This window comes from Hyperolius riggenbachi, chromosome 11 (assembly GCF_040937935.1).
Source record: "Hyperolius riggenbachi isolate aHypRig1 chromosome 11, aHypRig1.pri, whole genome shotgun sequence".
Lineage (NCBI taxonomy): Eukaryota > Metazoa > Chordata > Amphibia > Anura > Hyperoliidae > Hyperolius > Hyperolius riggenbachi.
In genome coordinates this window covers 32,479,137-32,498,311 of record NC_090656.1, presented here as the reverse complement: position 1 = coordinate 32,498,311, position 19,175 = coordinate 32,479,137, and the positions used below count along the sequence as shown (strand labels likewise).

General features: G+C 49.1%; 1 protein-coding gene across 3 annotated transcripts; it reads right to left on the bottom strand.

Annotated features, from left to right (window-relative positions):
• Positions 1-4,973: 4,973 nt before the first annotated feature.
• ZBTB32 (zinc finger and BTB domain containing 32) lies at positions 4,974-18,907 on the bottom strand. 3 transcript variants are annotated; one of them, XR_011024675.1, is made up of 4 exons: positions 10,336-10,417; positions 7,897-7,994; positions 7,674-7,797; positions 4,974-6,267 (listed from the first exon to the last, which is right to left on the bottom strand). XR_011024675.1 is itself a non-coding variant. In XM_068259926.1 (4 exons), exons 1-4 carry the CDS (start codon positions 18,904-18,906, stop codon positions 6,026-6,028), a joined length of 498 nt encoding a protein of 165 aa, XP_068116027.1. In that variant the 5' UTR covers position 18,907; the 3' UTR covers positions 4,974-6,025. The 3 variants fall into 3 exon arrangements, 2 of the variants coding, with proteins under 2 accessions (XP_068116027.1, XP_068116028.1); XM_068259926.1 differs by lacking the exon at positions 10,336-10,417 and adding an exon at positions 18,873-18,907; XM_068259927.1 differs by lacking the exon at positions 10,336-10,417 and adding an exon at positions 13,456-13,468.
• Between the last annotated feature and the right edge of the window lie 268 nt (positions 18,908-19,175).

The window sequence follows — 19,175 nt, the reverse complement described above, 5'->3', positions numbered from 1 at the left end:
AGCAGAGGACAAGCGACGGGCACGGTGGAGAGGTAATGTATAACTTGCAATGGGGGGGCACATTTAACATTAGGGGGATATAGTATCACAAGCGAGGTGGCCAGATGCAGTGTCACAAGGCCAATTCATGATCAATTTCAGCAATGTTACAGTGGCATTTCAGCATGAAATTGACCGGTGATCGGCCTCAGTGTATGGCCAGCTGATCAATCTCTCTCTAATCAGATTCCTAATCAAATTTGGTTACAGAGAGATTTGTATTTTGGTCGGCTCATCATCGCTAGATATATGGTTGCCTTAACCATGGCCAATTTGTTTGCCAAGATGTTTGTGGTTTTTTTTTTATTACTAATGTTTTATTTTGTTTTTTAAATAAAAACACTTCAACCATCTATGTCCGTGGTTCCAAACCTTTTTGAAATCATTAGTAACAAGACTATGTTCTATTTAAAGTGTTGTGGAAGATGTCAGCATTATATAAATACTAATTAATACTCATAACCCCCAGGCATATCAATGGAAGTGTAAAGGGGGACCAACAGGAAGTGCAAGGGGAGTGGAGCCACAAGACCACCAAGGAGAGCTATCCTCCCCTACACCATGCTGTGCCACCTACCCTCTCCCCTACACCATACTGAGCCATCTACCCTTCCCATGAGGTGCCTGCTACCCTCCTCCTAAACCATATTGTGCCACCTACCCTCCCATGAGGTGCCTGCTACCCCCCTCCTAAACCATACTGTGCCACCTACCCTCCCATGAGGTGCCTGCTACCTTCCCCAACACTGTACTGTACTTCCTGTTTGACCGGAAGCCAGAAGGGGAATACCGCATAGTAACGCGGTATTTCCTGAACGCCTGTTTTTGATGGTGCGGTGGGCGTGCCGCACCGCAGACCCCAAAATACAGTGTGAAACCGGCCTGAAATTAATGGAATGCTGTGCATCAAGTTTGTTATCAAATGATGTATAGGTGACTTCACGTAATCAAAATGAGGTGTGGAATAAATTTTGATGTGTCTTTCAGCTTGGACCCCTGTCACATAAAAAATAGGAAGGGAAAAACTCAATCCTACATCCCAAAAAAATAAATAAAAGTATAGGTCATAAATTATTGTTACCTTGCTTGTGAAATATGTTGTCATGAGGGTGTATTACTGTTGTTTTTGCAAATAAAGCCGCATCTACACGCGTAGATGCGGCCGCGATGTTCCTTATCAATCGAGTCACTGATGCGGCTCGATTGATAAGATCCGACAGGACGGATCTCCCCGCCGCCGATTGCCTGCTCGCTCCCCGCGAGGGGACAATGGTGGGGAATCGAGCGGAAGATAAGCGGCGCGGCGCGGGGACGAGCGGGTATTGATTCCGGCGCGCGAGCGGGGACGCGGAAGAGGCGATCCGGCGGCTCGATTAGATGAGGCATAAGGGTTTGTAATTATTAATAGATTACAACGAGGGAGCAAAACACAACATGGAAAACAAATACACCTTTATTTCTAAATACAATAATGTCATTGTACTAGTAACGTAACCTAAATGTTGTGATAGCCAGGACAAATGGGCAAACAATATGTGTGAGTTTTATCTACAATAGCATTGTTTAACCCTCCTGGCGGTTTGCTAAAAATCGCCAGGGGGCAGCAAATCTTTTTTTTTTTAATTTTTTTTTTTTCATGTAGCGAGACAAAGTCTCGCTACATGATAGCCGCTGCTCAGCGGCATCCCCCCAGCCCCTCCGATCGCCACCGGCGATCGGCGATCAGGAGATCCCGTTCAAAGAACGGGATCTCCTGGAGGGCTTCCCCCGTCGCCATGGCGACCGGGCGGGATGACGTCACCGACGTCATTGACGTCGTGACGTCAAAGGGGATTCCTATCCACCCCATAGAGCTGCCTGGCACTGATTGGCCAGGCAGCGCACGGGGTCTGGGGGGGGGGGAGGCTGCGGCGCGACGGATAGCGGCGGATCGGCGGGTAGCGGCGGCGATCGGGCACTGCACTCAGCTAGCAAAGTGCTAGCTGCGTGCAGCAAAAAAAAAATATGCAAATCGGCCCAGCGGGGCCTGAGCGGGGCCTGAGCGGTGCCTTCCGGCGGCATAGCCCGAGCTCAGCTCGGGCTTACCGCCAGGAAGGTTAATGAAGACATTGTCATTCTTCAATTTCCTGCCTTTAAAATGCATAGAAAATAGTAAAAACAAAAAAAAAACAAAAACCCTAATTTGGCCCTAAAAACAAAACAAAAACAAGACATAGATCATTTAGGTATGATGAGTACCGTAGTTGGGCGAATAAATGAAAGCAGCTCTGCAATTTGAACAATAAAGTAAATATGTAATGTTGACTGAGGCAGTGGCGTACCTAGGGCATTTGGCACCCGGTGCTGGGTATTAAAAGACACCCCCCCTTTAAAAAAGGGCGTGGCCACAACCGGCAAAAATTTGGGCATGGTCATGACCGGATGAGGGCGGAGCTAACTGTAATTTAAAGTATTAGCTAGTATAGTTGCCCCCATTATAGCTAGTACAGTTGCCCCCAGTATAGCTAGTATAGTTGCCCCAGTATAGCTAGTATAGCTGCCCCCAGAGCTGCCCCAGTATAGCTAGTATAGTTGCCCCCAGTATAGCTAGTATAGTTGCCCCAGTATAGCTGCCCCCAGTATAGCTAGTATAGTTGCCCCAGTATAGCTAGTATAGCTGCCCCCAGAGCTGCCCCAGTATAGCTAGTATAGTTGCCCCAGTATAGCTAGTATAGTTGCCCGCAGTATAGCTAGTATAGTTGCCCCCAGTATAGCTAGTATAGTTGCCCCAGTATAGGTAGTATAGTTGCACCAGTATAGTTAGTATAGTTGCCCCAGTATAGCTAGTTTAGTTGCCCCCAGTATAGTTGCCCCAGTATAGCTAGTATAGATGCCCCCAGTATAGTTGCCCCCACTATAGCTAGTATAGTTGCCCCCAGTATAGCTAGTATAGCTGCCCCCACTATAGCTAGTATAGATGCCCCCAGTATAGCTAGTATAGATGCCCCCAGTATAGCTAGTATAGTTGCCCCAGTATAGCTGCCCCCAGTATAGTTGCCCCAGTATAGCTAGTATAGATGCCCCCAGTATAGCTAGTTTAGTTGCCCCCAGTATAGTTGCCCCCACTATAGCTAGTATAGTTGCCCCCATTATAGCTAGTATAGCTGCCCCCACTATAGCTAGTATAGATGCCCCCAGTATAGCTAGTATAGTTGCCCCAGTATAGCTGCCCCCAGTATAGTTGCCCCAGTATAGCTAGTATAGATGCCCCCAGTATAGCTAGTTTAGTTGCCCCCAGTATAGTTGCCCCAGTATAGCTAGTATAGTTGCCCCCAGTATAGCTGCCCCCAGTATAGCTGCCCCAGTATAGCTAGTATAGCTGCCCCCACTATAGCTAGTATAGATGCCACCAGTATAGCTAGTTTAGTTGCCCTCAGTATAGCTAGTTTAGTTGCCCCCAGTATAGCTAGTTTAGTTGCCCCAGTATAGCTGCCCCCAGTATAGTTGCCCCAGTATAGCTAGTATAGATGCCCCCAGTATAGCTAGTTTAGTTGCCCCCAGTATAGTTGCCCCAGTATAGCTAGTATAGTTGCCCCCAGTATAGCTGCCCCCAGTATAGCTGCCCCAGTATAGCTAGTATAGCTGCCCCCACTATAGCTAGTATAGATGCCACCAGTATAGCTAGTTTAGTTGCCCCAGTATAGCTAGTATAGTTGCCCCCAGTATAGCTGCCCCCAGTATAGCTAGTATAGCTGCCCCCAGTATAGCTAGTATAGCTGCCCCCACTATAGCTAGTATAGATGCCACCAGTATAGCTAGTATAGATGCCCCCAGTATAGCTAGTATAGATGCCCCCAGTATAGCTAGTTTAGTTGCCCCCAGTATAGCTAGTTTAGTTGCCCCCAGTATAGCTAGTTTAGTTGCCCCTGTATAGCTGCTCCGGGAGGGGTGAAGCAGCGCTAGAAGGAGGGGCAGTGGGGGCAGCGGCGGGGAGGGGGGAAAAGATCCCCCCCCCTCCCTCACCTGGGACCCCTCCTTCTGCCTCTCTCCCCCTCCAAATGACAGCGTAGGCAGCGGGCAACTTACAGGCAGGGCGGGCGGGCAGAGACTACTTACTTTACTTCTGCGTTCCAGCAGCTGGAGCGCTCCGTCGCCGTCACGTGCCTCTTCTCCGCCTCCAATGCTGTGACACGCATTGGAGGCGGAGAAGAGGCACGTGACGGCGGCCCAGCGTTCCAGCTGCTGGAACGCAGAAGTAAAGTGAGTAGTCTCTGCCCGCCCGCCCTGCCTGTAAGTTGCCCGCAATGCCCGCTGTCATTTGGAGGGGAAGAGAGGCGGAAGGAGGGGACCCAGGTGAGGGAGGGGGGGGATCTTTCCCCCCTCCCCGCCGCTATCCCTGTCACCCCTCCTTCCAGCGCTGCTCTTCCCCTTCTGCACTGTTGCAATGGGGGGTCGTGGCGACACCCCCCTGGCTGGCTGTCACCCGGTGCGCCACGCCCCCCCTGCGCCCTATTGTAGGAACGCTACTGGACTGAGGAGATGAAAAATTAAAGGAACGTGCCCAAAAGAGTAACCATAGAAAATGGCTCCTTCAGTGTTAACTATCCCACTGACCGAAACTGGTTTTAAATTAATAGGCAAATTTGCATGCAAAAACATGCATGCAATTTGACAAATGTTAACACTGCCTAAAATGCAGGTGTGGAGCTCCAGTCCTCGGGGGTGTAAGATCCACTGGCTGCTCATGGTGGTGGAACGCCAAGATCCACGCTGAGGCGCAAGCCTCTGGGTCTCAGCCTGTCTCTGCCATCACTGGAGCACAATGGCGCTCAGCCCCCTTTGGATAAGCGGCGGACGCCCTCTTCATATGCGCTCCAACGCTGTAAACAATGAGTTGGGTTATATGTCAGTCATATGGACATACAGTCTGACTCATATCAGGTGACCAGGCAAGCCTGGGGAGCACTTGCCCTGGAAGATTACTGGAAACAATGTTACCAGGTAACTAATAACTCTAGTCTTCCCCACTAATCTTCTAGCATATGTACTCTGAGATGATCAGCAAGAAATGAGAGGTTAGGGTGAGTCCCCAGCTTGGAGAAAGTCCTGAATGTAGAGCAGGTGACATCTTTAGTGTAGTTCCAGCACTGTGAGGCCACGTCATTGCTGCTGCTCTAATAATATGTGCTTCCAGGAGACTTGTGCTTGTTTCCCTGCAGCTTCATAAGCTGCCTGACTGTAACTTTCCTCCTGACATGACTAAGGACGCTCCTGTGTGACTTCTCGGAAGTTTAATAAAACTAGCTTTCTGACTGAAACATTTCCCACACTCTGAACACAAATAAGGACGCTCTCCTTTGTGTCTCCTGTGAAGTCTAAGAAAAACAAATTTCTGACAGTCATTTCACACATTCAGAACATGTAAAAGGACACTCACCCATGATTTTTCTGATGTGTAGTAAGATTACCTTTCTGTCTGAAACATTTCCCACACTCTGGACATGAATAAGGACGCTCTCCTTTGTGATGTCTAAGAAAAATACATTTACGAATGAAACATTTCCCACATTCAGAACATGTAAAAGGATGCTCTCCTGTGTGACTTCTCTGATGTATAATAAGACTACCTTTCTGCGTGAAACATTTCCCCCACTCTGGACATGAATGTGGATGCTCTCCTGTGTGACTTCTCTGATGTTTAATAAGACTACCTTTCTGCGTGAAACATTTCCCACACTCTGCACATGAATGTGGACGCTCTCCTGTGTGACATCTCTGATGTATAATAAGACTACCTTTCTGCGTGAAACATTTCCCACACTCTGCACATGAATGTGGACACTCTCCTGTGTGAATTCTCTGATGTTTAATAAAATTTGATTTGACACGGGAAGATTTTCCACATTCGGAACATGTATAAGAACGCTTTCCTGTGTGATTTCTTCGATTTCTAACAATCAGATTTCTGACTGAAGCATTTCCCACACTTTGCACATGAGAAAGGACGCTATCCTGTGTGAATTCTGTGATGTGTACGTAGACCAGTTTTCAAACAAGAACGTTTCCCACACTCAGAAGATAAAAAGGGATGGGTATTTGAGCTAACAGGATGGGGTCTATCAGACGATTCCTCAGGATTGGAGAGATGTGGTGATTTGTCCTCATGGTGACGTCTGCTGTGTATATTTTCTGCAATGGAGTTTCCTGCTGGTAAATGTAGTGCGGCACCATTATCGTCTGCACCATAATCTGTTGGAGAAATAATAACAGAGAATAGTCATTGTCCTGTCAGCAGTCGTGAGTGTTGCCGTAGCAGTTACAGATAATAAAGTCCAGGTCAGACACAAACTCAATAGATAACAAGATAAAACCAAGAAAAAAAAAACACAGCGACCCACCCATAAGATCCAATGTCACAGAAACAATCACATCAATCAATCCAGTCCAACAATAGAGTAGATGCCTCCCGCCTTGCAGCACATGTAATGTACAGACTGGGAGCCCCAATACACAGCAAGGTGCCACATGGCATCACAGATATACCACCCAACACATCATACCAGTATAGATACATAAATGTAAGTGCTGAAGGGTTAAAGCGCTGTGTACCAAAAGCTATATAAAGGTGGCCACAGACCATCAAATGTTTCCTTCAGCTCTTTTAAATACAATCAGTTTTCTTGATTGCTTGTTTTGTTTAAAAACCAACACACCATTCAGATATGTTTAGAGACTGATCAGAGTTTTGCCACCGCAGCTGATAGATCAGAAGGCTGAAAACATTTTAGGGAGTTTAACCCTTTAACAGTTTTTTTTCCCCACAAAAGCCAGTTGTTATGTTTGTATTGTGTTTATAGCCTCTCGAGGACCACAGGCTTACACCCCCAGGTGACCGGGCCATTTTTTACAATTCAGCACTCTGCAGCTTTAACAGTTCGCTGCACAGACATACAACTTATCACCCAAATGAATCTTGCCTCCTTTTCTTGCCACCAACAGAGCTTTCTGTTGGTGGCATCTGATTGTTGCTGCCCACAGAATAACGTGAACTTGAATATCAGGGACTACTACTCCAGTGCATGATCTGGCATTGTGTATGTTACTGCTTATTACCTGCAGTGTGTTGCATGTCAACCCTATTATCATTGTCTGTAATCTTATTTATCGTCCAGCACTGTGTAATATGTTATTGCTATATGAATCCAATACACCTGTGAAGTGAAAACCATTTCAGGTGACTACTTCTTGAAGCTCATCAAGAGAATGCCAAGAGTGCGCAAAGCAGTAATCAAAGCAAAAGGTTGAATATGACATATTTTCAGCTGTTTCACACTTTTTGGTTATGTACTATACTTCCACATGTGTTAATTCATAGTTTGGATGCCTTCAGTGTGAATCTACAATGTTCATAGTCATGAAAATAAAGAAAACTCTTTGAATGAGAAGGTGTGTCCAAACTTTTGGTCTGTACTGTACCTGATGCGGTACTTTACCAAACTATTATTTTTTACCAAACAGCTCTGAGTGATTTGAAGCCAATGTGAAGGCCGGAGGGATGGTGCACATGGTCTTGTCTGGGGCACCAAATAGGTGGGAAATGGCCCTGGGTGTAAGCACATTGTTACATATGGCAATGGGCAAGGCTGCTTGTTCACCTGGAAGTGGCATCCCTGAGTCACTGGTCCCCATCATGTCACTCTCCTCTGCAGACTGCAGCCCCTCCTTCACATGTGTCTCTTCATCTCCATCCTCCAGCTTCACATTTGTCACTCCTTCAGCCTAAACACAGGAAATAACACTGTTACAATGCAAGCACTGATGAAGTGAGGTCATTCCATATGGAGTCAATGTTATGTTTACAGCCTCAGTTCCATCTACCTGACGAGGGTGGGGGATGGTGTTATCTTCCTGTGTACTATCCTGGGAATTAAGAGGACCTGTATATCTCTCCGGTGAGGTTCTGTTACTGGATCCACCTGTAGGGAACAAACACAAGGGTGTGAAAGGCAGAAATATGAGATTCCTCTACTACAGCATAAAAGTGATCTCTGCCATGTAGTGCCAGTGACTGCTGTACAGAAGCAGCTTTGTGTTTGGCTGGGGGAGCTCTGCAGTGTATTGCAGCTCACAGATAACTAATGCATGCTCTATAATAAGCTCCTTATTAGATGGGGATTGCCAGTAGCCTACCCCCACAGCACACCTGCAGAGACAGGCCCTGACCAAATCCAGAGGAGGAGCAGCCCTATTTGAGATAAAACAAGGCTGTCACCCTCAACCACACTTTGCAAGACTCAGACACCACTACCAGTTGTGTGTGAACAATTCTGCTAGACACAAACACACACACACAGATTTCTGCGCTGAAAGGATATCTGTCCCTGTCTATGGCAGTTACGACAATGTCACGCACTGCTGTCAAGCAGCACACATTCAGGTTGGCGTTCACGTCTCTTGGGTCAGCCGCAGGATTTGCTGGCATAGTAGTGACACAGTGGTGGTTGCTGCTGGCACATTACGGGCACAGCGGTGGCTGCTGCTGGCACAGTAGTGACACAGTGGTGGCTGCTGTTAGCACATTAGGGGCACTGTGGTGGCTGCTGCTGGCACATCAGGGGCACAGCGGTGGCTGCTGCTGGCACATTAGGGGCACAGCGGTGGCTGCTGCTGGCATAGTAGTGATACAGTGGTGGCTGCTGTTAGCACATTAGGGGCACTGGGGTGGCTGATGCTGGCATAGTAGTGACACAGTGGTGGCTGCTGCTGGCACATTAGGGGCACTGGGGTGGCTGATGCTGGCATATTAGGGGCACTGGGGTGGCTGATGCAGGCACATTAGGGGCACTGGGGTGGCTGCTGCTGGCACATTAAGGGCACTGGGGTGGCTGCTGCTGGCACATTAGGGGCACTGAGGTAGCTGCTGCTGGCACATTAGGGGCACTGGGGTGACTTCTGCTGGCACATGAGGGGCACCAGGGTGGCTGCTGCTGGCACATAAGAAGCACAGTGGTGGCTACATCTGGCCAACATGCAGAAAAAGAGGATTTGCACATCCCTAAGTAAAACTTTTGATTTATTTGAAAAAGATTAAATGGCATACATTACAAATCCAAGTGGTATAACGGAGAGAGGTACAGGCTGGTGGGGAGGTCGACAGCCGTTTCGCGCCGTCACATAGAGTGGCGCATCGTCAGGCTACATCTGGCAAATTAGGGATACTGTGATGTGACTGATGTGTTAGTAAGGCTGTATGATAAAAAAAAAGAGGGGTCTACATGTGCCAGCAAGAGTATAAGATGACAGAGGTACACAAGGACTGTCAGTAGTGATGTACATCAGACAGGGGTACAGAGGTGTCTCCATATGTCAGAAACTGTGTTTGATGACAGGCTGGGAGAGATGGGGGGGTATGATGGTGAATGTCAGTCAGGGCCCGTTTCCACTAGAGCGAATCCGCATGCGTTGTCTGCATACGGATTCGCATAACCAATACAATTGGATGGCCCTGTTTCCACTTGTCAGTTTTCTTCAGCGTTTTTCTGTGCAGGATTTTCTGCACGCCAGAGCCCGCAGAATTCGCCTGCATTCCACACGCAGGCAAATTCTGCGGGCTCTGCCGTGCAGAAAAATGTATTTAATAGGGAAATCGCATGCGTTTGTTGCATGCGTTTTTCCCGCGATTTTGCATGCGATTTTGCATTGAAAGTAATGTAAATTGACACAGGCAGTGACACGGTTAAAATCGCATATACCCTGCCTATGCGAAATCGTGGCAAAAAACGCATGCAGAATCGCATCCGCATGCGATTTCGTCAGCGGTGATATGTGGCGATTCCGCACCGCAGTAGTGGAAACGAGCCCTGGCCCTTTTCCACTAGAGCGATTGCTGAATCGCAAATCGCTAACGATTTTTAAATCGCTAGGGTTGTTACTTTATCATAGAAATCACGAGAAGTATTTTCCACTATAGTGATTCAATTTGGAAATCGCAAATCGCAATCGCTTGCTGGAGCGATTTTTACAATGATAATGCAATGCAAATGAAAATTGCAATCGCATAACAGAATTAATGAAAAATCACAATCGCAATCGCTGGCGTTTGTGATTTGTGATTGCGATTGCTAGTGGAAAAGGGCCCAGTGACAGACATGCACAGTACACATAGTGCTCACATTAGGCAGGATATAGTATCCATGTGTCATTAATTGTGTTTGATGACAGGCTGGGAGGGATGGGTCAGGGGGGGAGGGGGGTTTGATGGTGAATGTCAGTTAGACCACCACAGTGACTGACAGGCACAGTACACATAGTACTCACGTTATGTGGTCTATATTGCTGAAGTGATGCACAGGCAGCAGAGCAGAGGGCACCCCCAGCACAGCCAGACTGGACAGCTCCTTCCCTGAGGGAATCATTGCATCAGGGGCGGGCATACGGCCGTGCAGGCCGTGCCGCCGCACGAGGGCCCCTGAAGTTCCGTTTTCTTCAGGGGCCCATTAAGTATTTTTTTTTTTTTTTTAATATTTTTTTTTTTTATTATTATTTTATTCCCGGGGGGCCCCCCGACTCCTATCCTCCCTCCCTCCCTCACCTCGGGGGGCCCCCTCCCGATATGCGCGGCGGGAGAGCGAGCGAGCGGCAAATGCAGGAAGGGCTCTCCAGGCATCCGCTAGAGGCCCAGCCGCTTGGTCTCCAATATGTCTCCAGTTGGAGACATATTGGAGACTCAGCGGCTGGGCCTCTAGCGGATGCCTGGAGAGCCCTGAAGACTTCCTGCATTTGCCGCTCGCTCTCCCGCCGCGCATATTGGGAGGGGGCCCCCCGAGGTGAGGAAGGAAGGGAGGGAGGGAGGATAGGAGTCGGGCCCCCCACCCGGATAGCTACCCACCCGGCTACCTAACCACCTACCCACCCGGCTACCTACCTACCCACCCACCAGGCTTCCTACCTACCTACCCACCCGGCTACCTACCCACCCACCAGGCTTCCTACCTAACCACCCACCCAACTACCTAACCACCCACCCGGCTACCTACCCACCCGGCTACCTACCCACCCACCAGGCTTCCTACCTAACCACCCACCCAACTACCTAACCACCCACCCGGCTACCTACCCACCCGGCTACCTACCCACCCGGCTACCTACCTACCTACCCGGCTACCTACCTAACCACCCACCCGGCTACCTACCTAACCACCCACCCGGCTACCTACCGGGCTAGTTACCAACCCACCCACCAGGCTACCTACCCACCCACCCGGCTACCTACCTAACCACCCACCCGGCTACCTACCTAACCACCCACCTGGCTACCTACCTAACCACCCACCCGGCTACCTACCGGGCTAGTTACCAACCCACCCACCAGGCTACCTACCCACCCACCAGGCTACCTACCTACCCACCCACCAGGCTACCTACCCACCCACCAGGCTTCCTACCTACCCACCCGGCTACCTACCTACCCACCAGGCTACCTACCCACCCACCAGGCTACCTACCTACCCACCCACCAGGCTACCTACCCACCCACCAGGCTTCCTACCTACCCACCCGGCTACCTACCTACCCACCCGGCTACCTACCCACCCACCAGGCTTCCTACCTACCCACCCGGCTACCTACCTAACCACCCACCCGGCTACCTACCTAACCACCCACCCGGCTACCTACCGGGCTAGTTACCAACCCACCCACCAGGCTACCTACCCACCCACCCGGCTACCCACGCACCCACCAGGCTACCTACCTACCCACCCACCGGGCTACCTACCTACCTACCGGGCTAGTTACCCACCCACCCACCAGGCTACCTACCCACCCGGCTACCTACCCACCCACCCACCAGGCTACCTACCCACCCACCCACCAGGCTACCAACCCACCCACTCACCCACCCACCAGGCTACCAACCCACCCACCCACTCACCCACCCACTAGGCTACCTATCCACCCAACCACCCATGGGAGCTGCGCGCCGGATGGAGGCTGGGACAGGAGGTCTGCTGCTGCAGGTGAGTAAATGTTTTTGTTTTATTTATATTAGCAGGTGTATGTTCTGGGCAGGTCTGCCACATGATTGCATGTATTTTCTTCGCAAATCTGCCGACATGATTGCATGTATTTTCTGGGCATATCTGCCGACATGATTGCACGTATTTTCTGGGCATATCTGCCGACTTGTTTGCACGTATTTTCTGGGCATATCTGCCGACTTGATTGCATGTATTTTCTGGGCATATCTGCCGACTTGTTTGCACGTATTTTCTGGGCATATCTGCCGACTTGATTGCACGTATTTTCTGGGCATATCTGCCGACTTGATTGCACGTATTTTCTGGGCATATCTGCCGACTTGATTGCACGTATCTTCTGGGCATATCTGCCGACTTGATTGCACGTATTTTCTGGGCATATCTGCCGACATGATTGCACGTATTTTCTGGGCATATCTGCCGACATGATTGCACGTATTTTCTGGGCATATATGTGTATTTTCTTGAGAAAACCTGCACAATTATGTGAATTTTCTGGGGAAAGGGTCACCAAAACTTGGGCCCACTGTCTTTGCGTTGCACTTTTCAAGGGAACCTGAGGTGAGAATAATATTGAGGCTGCCATATTTCTCTCCTTTTAAGCAATACCAGTTGCCTGGCTGCCGTGCTGGTCCTCTGCCTCTTATTCTTTCAACCATAGACCCTGAACAAGCATGCAGCAGGTCAGGGGTTTCTGACAATATTGTCAGAACTGAGAAGATTAGCTGCATGCTTGTTGCTGGTGTAATTCAGTTTATTACTGCAGCCAAATAGATCAGCAGGGCCGCCAGGCAACTAGTATTGTTTAAAAGGAAATAAACCCTCACCCCGGGTTCGCTTTAAGTTACAGTTAGCTCCGCCCTCATCCGGTCATTGCCACGCCCATTTTTTTGCCGCGGCGCTAAGCGCCGCAGGTTCTATCCACTAATTTTTGCCGCCACGCCCATATTTTGCCCATAGGGGGCCCACAATTACAATTTTGCACAGGGGCCCACTGCTGGCTGTGTCCGCCACTGCATTGCATCACATGTCCTGAACTCGGAAGCTGCCAGCAACATTTCTAAAAAGTTACAGTCCAGTCTGTAGGATTTATCCCAGGAAACAGCGCTGCAGCCATCATTCCAGTCACCAGTGACCTCCTCCACCACACAGAAAGTACTCTGCAGCCAGCCAATACAACAGGACAGGAAGCACAATACAGGAAGCACTATGCAGCCAGCCTGTGGAGCTCAGGGGCAGCTTAAAAATACTGCATCTGCGCATGTGCTAAGCCTCCAGGGGACATGTCACGTAATGCAGTGTAATTCTACATGATTTTGATACTGAGCATGCGCGGCACCTTAATCCTTAGGGCAGCGTGATCAGACACAACACCGGCATGCACACGCCAGTCACTCACATAACATCCTCCTGTTTCACACTAGTGTTGTCCGGATCATGAACGATTCGGATCTTTGATCCGAATCTATTTTATGAGTCGATCATCCGAATCATCAAAATGAACGATTCGGATCGCAAAAGGGGCGGGGCCAGGAGCGACACGCCCCCTCTAAGCGGGCAGCGCGGTCCTGGAAGCAGGGATCGCTCTGTTGGATGGGAGGCAGCCTTGCAGGGAGACAGGTAGATGAGAGAGAGGGGACATGGGTGCCACTGCCAGATATGTGTAGAGCACACATACTGGCTATAACCTGCTGCTCATTATAGGCTGGCTGTTCCGTAGTGCTGCACAGTGATCACATTGGAAGCTTTTGGCTCAGCACAGCTCAGTAACTTTGCAGACAGTGTGATTGAAAGGCAATATGATCCTGCTGCACTCGGCACTAAACAGCTGCACTTATCTTCTGGGAATGCTTTCTTTCACTGTGCGACCTTTTCTTTCAAAGTGTACAGATGAACATATAGGTGAAATATATGTAAAGCATATGACTTCAGCATGTGGGTATTACGTGCAAACATTTCTGCTCTCTGCTCCTCCCTTCTCTGTCCACTCCCTGCCCTCTGTCCATCTTCTCCCCTTCTCTGTGTGTCCGCCCCCCTCCCCTTCTCCTATCCACAGACCTGTCCTGCTGTTCATTTCACCCCCGAATGCTTCCGGTAGTAAAATGATCCGAGATTCGGATCAAAGATCCGGATCTCTTCAATGATCCGATTCGAATCATCCGGATCATTGAAAAGATCCGAACTTCCCATCTCTATTTCACACACTCCTCCTTCCATTCTCTCTGGCTGCTTGCAGGAGATTACCACATGTGGGGGCGGGGCCAATATGGAGGGAAAAAGAAACTGGTGACATCATTGGCCAATGGGAGGGACAAAGGCTGAGGCTAGACTGCGGTGATTGGTTTAGCAGGGCTGAGGGGCGGGACTGTCTTGTCTGCAGGCATATTTATGGGCATTGCAGCGATTCATACAGAAATGCCAGACACAAAAAAAGTAACGCTATTTATAGAAAGTTTGTTAATTAACAGACGTTTGGAAATGTGTTGTGGGCGGGGTTTGGCACTTACATCATCATCTAGCTCAGCCTACAGCTATCCTTATGGGCTGAGGCTGTCTCACGAAAATCCGCCCCTGACCAATCACTGGCAGGGGGTGTGGATTTGATGTGAAAAGGTGGGAGCTTTGAGTAGTACTTCTGAACTGTGCATGGGTATCAGCTGATCTAGTCTGGCTGGAGGCTCACAGCCTGCCTGCCTTCCTTCCTTTGCCTCCTCCACCAGGACCAGCAGCAGAAGCCAGCCTCATGCCTTCTCCACCAGGACCAGCAGCAGAAGCCAGCCTCATGCCTCCTCCTCCACCAGGGCCAGCAGCAGAAGCCAGCCTCATGTCTCCTCCTCCACCAGGGCCAGCCTCCTCCTCCACCAGGGCCAGCAGCAGAAGCCAGCCTCATGCCTCCTCCTCCACCAGGGCCAGCAGCAGAAGCCAGCCTCATGCCTCCTCCTCCACCAGGGCCAGCAGCAGAAGCCAGCCTCATGCCTCCTCCTCCACCAGGGCCAGCAGCAGAAGCCAGCCTCATGCCTCCTCCTCCACCAGGGCCAGCAGCAGAAGCCAGCCTCCTGCCCCAGCTGTCCTTACAGTAAGTAACTGATCTCACTCACTTGCTTTTAAAGGGAAACTCAACTGAGAGGGATATGGATGTTTCCTTTTAAACAATACCAGTTTCCTGGCAGTCCTGCTGATCTTTGGCTGCAGTAGTGTCTGAATCAAACCTGAAACAAGCATGCAGCTAATCCAGTCTGACTTCAGTCAGAGCATCTGATCTGCATGCTTGTTGAGGGGCTGTGGCTAACAGTATTAGAGATACAGGATCATCAGGAGAGGTAGGCAACTGGTATTATTTTAAAATAAAAAAATCCATATCCTTATCAGTTTAGGTTCCCTTTGAACAATACCAGTTTCTTGGCTATCCTGCTTATCCTCTGCCTGTAATCTTTTTAGCTATTGACCCTGAACAAGCATGTAGCATATCAGGTGTTTCTGACATGGTCACTTCTGACAAGATTATCTGATTGTTTCTGGTGTGATTCAGTCACTACTGCAACCAAATAGATCAGCTGTATAGCAAAGCAAATGGTATTGTTTAAAGGGAAAGTACTTTTTACAGCCTCCATATCTCTTGTTGCAGTTGTCCTTTTAAAATATAGATGAGGCAAAGCCAAGGTGAGCAGGATATGGAGGCTGACCTGTTTTTTCCTTTTAAATAATGCACATTGCCTGGCTGTCCTGCTGTCTGTATGACTGATATTGTGGTTTCACCCCTCCCACAGTGTGATGCCATCATGATATGGTCCTGACAGTTTGCTGTCTGTGATCCTCATTGCATTGAGGGAAATAATGGCTTCCTATTGCCAAGCAAGCACTATCTCCCTCTGTGCATAGAACTCTAACATTCCATGCAGATCACCTGGCAGAACTAAAGCCTCCAGTGATCAATTTCAGAATAAAAATCAGAGAGAGGAAAGCTTTTATCATGGGCAGACGCTGACTAAATATTCTATAATAAATAAATGTTGTAAACAATTTTATTCATTTGTCGTTTACAGTTCATTTAAATCAGTTTAGCTTTACTTACCTGGAGCCTCCTTCAGTGCTGAAAGTCTGTGTAGTCCTCTCTGCAGTTCTGCTGTCACCCAGTCTTCTGTTGTCCCCTCCGTAGCGGTGGCTTTTGTGCAAGCACAGGTGAGTGTGTGATGCTTGTGTTGCCTTGCCTGGGAGCATTCTATGCAGTACTATTGTGCAGAACACTCCTGGCCAGACGCGTGACCATGAGCGGTGCATGCACCCATACATGCGCAGAAGCCGCTGACCCATACAGAGTGGATGAATGGGTGTGTGACCATGAGCGGTGCATGCACCCATACATGCGCAGAAGCCGCTGACCCATACAGAGTGGATGAATGGGTGTGTGACCATGAGCGGTGCATGCACCCATACATGCGCAGAAGCCGCTGACCCATACGGAGTGCATGAATGGGTGCGTGACCATGAGCGGTGCATGCACCCATGCATGCACAGAAGCCGCTGACCCATACGGAGTGGATGAATGGGTGTGTGACCATGAGCGGTGCATGCACCCATACATGCACAGAAGCTGCTGACCCATACGGAGTGCATGAATGGGTGCGTGACCATGAGCGGTGCATGCACCCATGCATGCGCAGAAGCCGCTGACCCATACGGAGTGCATGAATGGGTACGTGACCATGAGCGGTGCATGCACCCATACATGCGCAGAAGCCGCTGACCCATACGGAGTGGATGAACGGGTGCGTGACCATGAGCGGTGCATGCACCCATACATGCACAGAAGCTGCTGACCCATACGGAGTGCATGAATGGGTGCGTGACCATGAGCGGTGCATGCACCCATGCATGCGCAGAAGCCGCTGACCCATACGGAGTGCATGAATGGGTACGTGACCATGAGCGGTGCATGCACCCATACATGCGCAGAAGCCGCTGACCCATACGGAGTGGATGAACGGGTGCGTGACCATGAGCGGTGCATGCACCCATACATGCGCAGAAGCCGCTGACCCATACAGAGTGGATGAATGGGTGCGTGACCATGAGCGGTGCATGCACCCATACATGCGCAGAAGCCGCTGACCCATACGGAGTGGATGAACGGGTGCGTGACCATGAGCGGTGCATGCACCCATACATGCGCAGAAGCCGCTGACCCATACAGAGTGGATGAATGGGTGCGTGACCATGAGCGGTGCATGCACCCATACATGCGCAGAAGCCGCTGACCCATACGGAGTGGATGAATGGGTGCGTGACCATGAGCGGTGCATGCACCCATACATGCGCAGAAGCCGCTGACCCATACGGAGTGGATGAATGGGTGACAGCAGAACTGCGGCGAGGGACACAGACTTCTCGGAGCTGCAGGAAGTCCCAGGTAAATAAAGCTACACTGATTTCATTTGCCTCATGTTTCCTTCATGTGCACCTGTAGAATTTTTATTCTTCCTCCCTATAAGGGAGGTTTGGAACTTAGTATGCTGATGGAGGTTTAGGGGAGCACAATTTCTTACCCCCCCCCCCCCCAAAAAAAAAAATCATATCTGGCAATTTTAATGATACTTCAGCTTACCGTTGATGTACCATAAGTACAATAGTGTGTTTTTTAACCAAATGTCAGACCTATTTTTCATAAACGTTTTATTCCACACTGGCTAATCTATGTTGAACTTGAAAACAAGTAAAACTCCCCCAACCCTAAACCCTCCCCCTTCCTTTCTATTCCCCCCCCCCCTCCCCCCCGAAAATCATATCTGGCAACTTCAACGACACTTCAGCATACCGTTGATCTACCATAAGTACAATAGTGTTTCTTTTCAACCAAACGTCAGACCTATTTTTCATAAACGTTTTATACCACACTTTTTAATATTGCTGGCTATACGCTACTTCGACTGTCGTACCTATTAAATTAAGACTATGTTAATCTTTGTAGAAAACAGAAAAAACTCCCCGAGGCCCCCCCCTCCCACAAATCAGATCCGGCAACATTCCCATAAAATTTGTTTTAAGCATACCATGGATCTACCTTAAGTATAATAGTGAATTTTTCAACCAATATCAGACCACTTTTCTTTTAATACAAATGTGACATAGATCTTTTACTTTGTACTTCTAATATTATAAGCTATATGTTGTATGTATATTCATGTATATGCTTTTTATCAAGACCTGGTTAATCTCTGCTATTTATTATGCCCTTTTTGTATATATCTTTTTTGGCAAATGTTGAAGTTACTGCCGTGTATCTGGGCCACCTCCAACATGGCGGCCCATCAGTACTGAGGACCAGGCATGCCTCTTCCAATATGGCGGCCTGACTCCTCTCTAAAAGGGTAAGTCCTTGTAGGCTCCGCCCACTGATGATGCACTTCCTCTCCCCAGGTGATGTCACATCCTGCACACTACTTAGCATGCTCAGACACTCTCTGCCATTACAGAGGCACCGAGTTGTTGTTTGTTTTGCTAGATGGTAAGTCCTGGTGGGTTCACCAACTTACATCTTGTCTTTACTGCCGCCATCCGTATTTTTTAACCCCATACTGGGGTATGTTCTGCTGCCACTGTTTCGTTTGTTTCGCTGCCATTCACACTCTTTTACTACCTTTGATCTACAGTCACCTCTTTTGCTACTTGCTCTGTAACTTGCATGTCCCATGGCCACAATTGATAAACCCCCTCCCCCACCACTCGCTACCCCTGATACACACCTTTCCCTTGGCCTCTCACCCCTCCCCTCCAACACAACCCACCAACATAATAATTCTATAATACAAAATACTGTACCTTTACTGCCAATGTACCATATTATGTTGCACATGTTTGTCACTCATTGATTGAGGGCTCGTTTCCACTGTTGCGACGCGATTTCGCCGGCATTCCGACGCTTGTAAAAACGCATGCGGATGCGTTTCCGCATGCGTTTTTACCCGCGATTTCGCGTGTGATTTCGCATGGCAGGGTGCCATGCGAAATTAACCATGACACTGCCAGGGCAAAATAAAATTGAAAAAGGTGCGAAATCGCGGGTAAAAACGCATGTAACAAACGCATGCGTTTTTACTATTAAATACATTAGCGGCGATTCGC